Source organism: Nematostella vectensis, chromosome 9, assembly GCF_932526225.1.
Source record: "Nematostella vectensis chromosome 9, jaNemVect1.1, whole genome shotgun sequence".
NCBI lineage: Eukaryota > Metazoa > Cnidaria > Anthozoa > Actiniaria > Edwardsiidae > Nematostella > Nematostella vectensis.
Window position 1 is genome coordinate 13,625,823 of NC_064042.1, and position 7,228 is coordinate 13,633,050.

General features: G+C 39.6%; 1 protein-coding gene across 1 annotated transcript; it reads right to left on the bottom strand.

Annotated features, from left to right (window-relative positions):
- Nucleotides 1-512: 512 nt before the first annotated feature.
- On the bottom strand, nt 513-7,219 carry LOC5505432 (octopamine receptor beta-1R). Its single transcript, XM_001626222.3, has 2 exons — nt 4,584-7,219; nt 513-2,642 (listed from the first exon to the last, which is right to left on the bottom strand). Exon 2 carries the CDS (start codon nt 2,307-2,309, stop codon nt 1,185-1,187), a length of 1,125 nt encoding a protein of 374 aa, XP_001626272.2. The 5' UTR covers nt 2,310-2,642; nt 4,584-7,219; the 3' UTR covers nt 513-1,184.
- Nucleotides 7,220-7,228: the final 9 nt, after the last annotated feature.

The window sequence follows — 7,228 nt, forward strand, 5'->3', positions numbered from 1 at the left end:
CCCCCCCACCACCACCCGGCTTAAAGGTCCGCTCATAGCAAACAAAAATATATAACGTTTGGCCGAAGATATACCGTGCACTTCAATATGTCTTTAAAATGACTATAGAAATCTTTTTATAATAAGTATCTTTATTATTATCGCTATATGTTAAAAAGTACCCTATCAATAACATTTTAAATACAAGATTGATTGCCTGATGCAATAAGGCGAGGAGAGGGGTATACCGGAAATTTGGTCCGCTGAAATGGATAAACGAACCACCCCGCACAAAATCCTGGCTACGGGCCTGTGCAGAGGCTATTAAAAAACCCTCACCTTGGGAATTCCCTCTTTGATAGGGGGCGAAGGGTATGGATCTTTTCTGGAATCGCACAATTCCAAATACCCACCCCCTCTTAGTGATCTACAGCTGTAGAGCTGTTGCTTTATCAGCTATAGATGGACTAAGACTACCGCTTCTCCTCTTGACAAACCGCAATTAAAGAAATACAACCACACTTGACTCCTTCATCCGACGATAAGATATCGGCTCTAACGGTTCTTACAGCTCGCTACTATTGGCCGCTATCTTCTCACTAGATCAACATCACGTCGTAGGCCTTAAGTGAAACCTGACCCCACCTGGTCTAACAATTGATGTGAGAGATAATCAGCTCTTGCCTTTTGCCTGTACAATTACTTATGTCTCCTAGGAGGTAAAGCTCAAGCTAACGTCACCTTTAGTGAAACCTAAACCGCGACTTTAACTTAAGCTTTTGCTATCATAAAGAGCCTTTTTCGCAGTTGCGCATTGATTCTATCGGGCATACCGGGCTAGCAAATTCCCGGTACCGGGTATCTAGTGCATGGGAGTCGACTGTGAAATTAAAGTAACCCACTAACGCGCAAAGTTCGCGTGGTGCGTTGTATTTATTGATTAGTCAGAGCTGACAAATATCCGGTAGCCGACATCTTGCCAATGGGTGTTGACTTTGAAATTTAAGCAACAACCACCACATTAGGCCGTTTCATCAAAATATCCGGTACCGTATATGGGTGTCGACCGAAATTTCTCTCGGAGTTTGCTTCAAGTGGTGCGTTGACTCGACCAGCACCAATACCCGGTAACGGATATGTATCTGTGATATGTATATGTAATTGGAATTCAATCCCTACGTAAGCAATCACTACCGGGTTTAAGGTCACACAGTGGTGCATTGGCTCGAGCGGGCGGACCGAGCGGACAAATACCCCGTACCGGACAACTCGTCTCTGGGAGTAGATTGAAACTCGCTCCCTACGTTAGGTTCACTTGGAAATCGAAGCAGTCTTTTGCAAAACGGAAACCTTGAGCGGAACACGTGCTTAAGTGTCGCCTTTAGTTCTCTATTCATGAAACAGAAGATGCAGGGGTTCACCGCAGAACTCGTATACTGTAGTGCGAGGGTAATTGGGAAGACGGCCGGGGGGATGGACCTGTATCCAATGTGTAAGCCTACGAGAAGAACACTCATCTGGGGAAACCAGCATATCAGATAAGTCCCCACAATGATGGAGACTCTTTTAGCGGCGCGGTAGTTCATGCGGAACACCTCGGTAATCGGCTGCTCATCATACACGCACGCCGCAGTCTTGGAAGCCTGGATTTTGATCTTGAAAATGCGCCTTGCTTGCGTGGTGGCGACGCGATAGACGAGGATGTTTGACACGATCATAATGGCCGCCGGGATGCAGAAGTGCGCTACAGTCGAGAAAATGAGGTAGTCGTCGCTGAGCGGGCGTCGACATGAGCCGTGTGAACTGATGTACGTTTTGCCATTCGTCCAACCCATCTGAGGTAGCAACCCGACCAGTATAGCATACACCCAGAGTCCGAAAATCATCGCTATTGCTTTCCGCTGAGTCAGGAAAGCCTCGTAGCCGAACGGGAACTGAATAACGAGAAACCTCTCCAGGCTGACCGAGCATAAATTGAGCGAAACGGCGACAATGGCGATCAAGTTGATGCTACTGACGAACTCACACGCGGTGACCGAGTCATACTTTAAGGTGTCTAGCATGAGGCCTAGGTTCACAGGGACTATGACAATAACTATAAGGGCATCCGCGAGACCCATACTCAGGATGAAATAGTTACATATGTTTCTAAGTCGCGGGTTCAAAACCATGGCGAACGTGACGAGAGCGTACCCAGTAACAGCAAAAATGATTACTAGGATTTCATACATCGAGACGACAAGCACAAGAGGCTGCGAAAATAGCCCGCCTTGTGGTCGACTTGAGTTTCTTTGTTCTAGCATTTCGCTGCCATTTCGCTGTGTATCCATTGTGTTTTTACTCCCTTAATTGACAGTAACAGAGTACAAAAATGAGGTGCTTACAGCGTGTCTAAACAATCCTAGTAATGTTTGGCAAAACCAGTGACAGTATCTTTCCAACAAACTCGGAGAGAAGATTCAACGTGTTGTTTGTTCTTTCCCGCTGGTCCAACTAACGTCGGTAGCAATCGAGGACTAACAGAGGTATTATTCTCTTGGATTAGCGCGCTGTGAACAGGTGTCGGTATTAAAGCTTCTCTTTTGACTTGTTTCAAGGGCTTGAATTGTATCTTGATTTGCGTAAATTCTCGGATAGGCGGAGCATACGTCTTTCCGTCAAATCTACAAGAGGAATTACTCACTTTAACATTATGTATTCAAACTTGTTCAGCAATTAAGCACTTAGATATATTATAGCGGAAAGAAGAAAGGCGGCTTGCGAGTTCATAGAAACAGTTGTTAACTATACGGACATAATTGCCCCTACGCTAAAAATCCATCAAATACTTAGTAGTTTTAAGCGAACTTTATCTCATAATAGTAGGTAATTGTCTGAATTCTAAAATCATGTTTTCTTAACAGGGTCAGCACAAAGTTTTTTCTTAACAGTTTTGGCTACTAACTATATAAACAGGCAAAGAAACATTCCGCTTGAACAGGCAAAACAATATATCTTTGGAGTTTGAAGAGAGAAACGTCATGTGCACTATTTGGTTTAGTGACAGTATTGTGAAAACGATTAAGCCAAAAATGTTTATAGAGGCTTTATTTGGCTTACATAGTTGGCGTTTGAAAACTAAAAAAAATAATTTTCAGCCTGAGAAATAGACAAGCGAAAAAGCCGCCTAAAAGTTTTAAGTAGAGTTAAAACGATTTGTTACGTGCAAACTCTGAAATGTTTCTGTTTCTTTGTAAAACGTTGAGAGGTACTTGTCAGGCGAAGACAAGGCGGGAAAATACCACTTTTCGTGTAAGTCTTTTCCGCTACGCTCCTTTTAGTTCGTGTTTCAATAACAAGCACCCTTGAAAGAGCAAAAATGGCAATTGATAATCAATTTAGACGACTAACAAACACATTTTTGAGAGTATTTTTGTCATTTGAATGTTGCTAAGCAAAAAACGTATTATGATGTTTTTCTTTGTCAAAGATTTTCTATCTCTTAAGGGTTTCTCGTAGGAACACAATTTATTTCATTCGTCGGCTGTGTTTTTCAACGAAGACGAAAAGGACGCAAAAGGCATCATCGTACATACAAAAAAAATACTGCTTCTAGCAAAGCCTCACAAAGGAAGCGTTTAGGATGTTTTTCAAAATGTTACAGATGTTTGTCTTTTTCGAGTGATATTTGGCAATCAACTTCCATTTTTGGAAGGATGTAAAGTTAATACTAAACACTTTTGAGATTAAGAATAACATGAAAGTGCGAAATGCGCTAAAGCAACAAAAACACATCGCCTCACGAATCTTAAAAAAGATATGAAAATTGAAAACGGATAACAATAGAAAATTTTGGACCGAGCGTGCGAATTTTCCTTTTTTCCAAACTCAAATTATAAAAAAATCCGTACCAAACCTTTGAAACTAATCCCATTTATAAAATCCTAAAAAAAAAAAAAAAAAAAAAATGGCGCTACTCAATGAAATATCGATTCAAGCATGACAAGGTCTAAGAGAAACTCGAACCTTAATTACAGGAACTGGCAGGTGTCCGAATTTTGTTCTATATAGAACGGTTTTATTTCCAATTGTGCGTTGGAGATATCACAATAAAATAGTGGATTTGTGCTCACAGTGCCATAAAAATACCCACAGATGTTTACCACTGAACACAGCGAGAGTTGCTCTGTTCGTTTTGGTTTGCCTTCATGCACAATTGCAAATTCACCCATTTCGGATAAATACACTTTATGTTTTCCTTCGTGTATAATCAACTTCATTGTTATAAGCGAAATAAGCCGAACCAAAACTTTATTGCAAATAATATACATTTGTACGGTAATATGGTGTTTTGCTCATAAATTGGCAAAACTATTTGCTCTAATGCTTTATAATCATACCTTGAATGAAAATTGACTCGAATAAGACAGTTGCAGTTTGTTTTAAGTGGAACACTTATTTCTAAAGTTGATAACACGAGGGATGAACCAGATATGCATTAATTTGAGAAGAAAAAACTTCCCACCTTCAAGAAAATCTCGTATCAGCTAATAATCGTTTTCATAACGTATACTTCATAAGTATAGAGGAAAATCGCCTCACAGAAAGCGCAAACAAGAAATTACCTGCAAATCCTCGCAATCCAAGTTAATATGGGATGAGCGCGTAGAAGGTCGAATCGTCCACCATCGAGTCATATACAGTCTCCCCCAACAAAGATCTTATCGTGGCTAAAGGATTATTTTCTTATTTTGTCTATTTATCTGAAGAATCTGCACTGTAATTACGTCTCATTTCCACAAAAAGAAAAACACATCAAGGATTGACGATCGTCCGCCGCCATCGAACAAAACTAAGATAAGAATCTCGAGTTGCAAAGCGCCAAACTAGACACACAGAAACCAAAGCGTTTGCTTTCAGCCGCTAGTGAATTGATTTTAGCGGGAATCACTTAGGCTTGTGGGGAATCGCTTGGGCGAGGAAAACAGATCCCAGTCGAATGTTCGGAGAGCTTTAGAATAGAGACCGCCTTTCGTCTAGATATCTCACCTCCGATTGGCTGATATATGTCTAGATTTCAAAAGGCGTAAAAACGCTGTGCAAAAAACGGACCGCAATTTTAAGACAAAAGGTTTAGCAAATTAATGAGATTATCTTTTTTGCAGCAAACCCGCCGTGTACGGCTTCAGAATAAAAAAAAAAATAGGCAAGCAGAATAACCACAGTAATTTTAGAACTGTTTTATTCATCTCATGGGGAGAAAATTATTAGGATTAAGGAAACTAACTTTTTCTTTGTTAATGCTTTTATTTCTACAGTTTCACTGAACAATAGAAGTTCAGCTTTGAATTTCAATTTGGTCAAGTTGTTACCTTTTTCTGTGTTTATTTTTTTGGCTGGAAACATTCGGAATGGTCAATTCATTTAGATTTCGCGTTTCGAATTTGAATAAACATTATATTCCTTATGTGTTTTGCCGATAGAAATTCTAGCTACGACATCTAGTGGGTGGTGTTCTATGCAGACAGTCACTCATTCACCGAGGCACACGCTTTTAAGTATATCAAGACCAGAAATTTGCGCTTTTTTGCGCGGGAAATGAACAGTGCGAGAATAGAAAATCGACAGAATATATATACCTCTACATGAAATGAACGGTTTTTGACGCGAAAAAAGAGTCTCGAGTTTAATTCTGACCAGGGTTCAATATTATCCGACCTTTTAAAGAGTCTGCCACTGTCAAATAATATTACAAGACAAATCGTGTGAAGACCTCGAAATAACCATCTAAAAGCAACATTTCATGTTCCATTTGCTAAATAAATAGAAACAATTCATGTATCCCTAAATCTGTCGATGGGACAACGAAATGTTTGCAAAATAACAATCAGTCGGCCCGAAAGCAACATATGTGGAAGATATTTTTGATAATTTTCCTGAAGTCGTATTTAAGAAAGGTGCAAAATATCTGAACAAATATATTTATTTTGCCCAAAATATCATTTCTTCTCGCGTAACGGCAAGATTATTTATATTTCCATATTTCCTTCTAGGATATTCGATAATTTACGTAAACTATTTTGGCATCGAAGGCAAGAACAAAATTTGTTGACCTTGCACGGCAAGCGGCGATTCATAGATTCATGTTATGCGTATGCGAGACTAAACTATCTTTTTACCGACGAGAATACAGATAGCGCAAGGGCGCTCGAGCAAGGCTCCGGATATTACAAAAGAAATGGAAAGAAAAATAATTGAAACTCGATTAAAGTGCCCCAGGCAGGAAAAATAGAAAGAAAAATAATTAATATAAGTGATAGTTAATCTAAGTATGCCCCTGGTGGCTTGACGAAATACGACAACTAAAAAAAAAGATGCCATCGGTTAATCGGCTTCCTGTGGTACCTCTATCTCTTTCTTCTATAGCCCAGCCTTCTTACCTCACCCCAACACAGAAAGCCCGCTCATGTATGTCTTATTTGTTCTTTTTTGAAAAGAGTGTCCAGGAGAAGAGGAACCCTGTAATCCCGCATATAGAACAGAAATGACTCAATAGAACAGAAAGGACTCAAAACGTTAACGAAACATTTCGAAACATATCATAATTTGCTGATTACTAAGCTCCTCGCGTGTATGTACAAGAAGCAATAAATTATTATTTTGCGCAACTAGTAATTGTTTATAAGTATTAGAAAATTGAAGGTCTGAGTACACATAATTCTCAGTAGGAAGAAGATTCATACATTTATTGCTCAGAGCAATAAGAATAAGACATGACAGTTTTAATAAACGGTAATGAAATTGGCAAAATTAAATGAATGTGATGTCTATACTATTAAAAACAACCTAAAATACCTCAGTCTAATTTTTAGCTAGCCGGGGCCTACGTTCTACTTTTCACTCAACCCGGCTAAAAATTAGGCTAAAACACAAACTGGTATGAAATTTGTAATCACATTTACCTTGAGACTATAAATCCTCAGCTCTCGACCAAAGAAAGGGCGAGACTGCCAGAGTTTCGAGAAATACCAACCGTGCGTCCAATTGCTAGTGTCGCCAAACAGGTCAAAATATCTCGAATTATCAAGATAAAGCGTATTGAGAATTTTTCGGTCAAGTTTGTACGTCTTGCCATTCTGTGCAAGAGCCCATGAATTCTAGATAACGTTTGAGCGTATTATAAGTAGAGTTATATGTAATTAAAGGATTGATGACAGTTACATGGCGACAGTGTTCCGGTGTAGATAAGATGGAGCAAACAGAGGCGGAT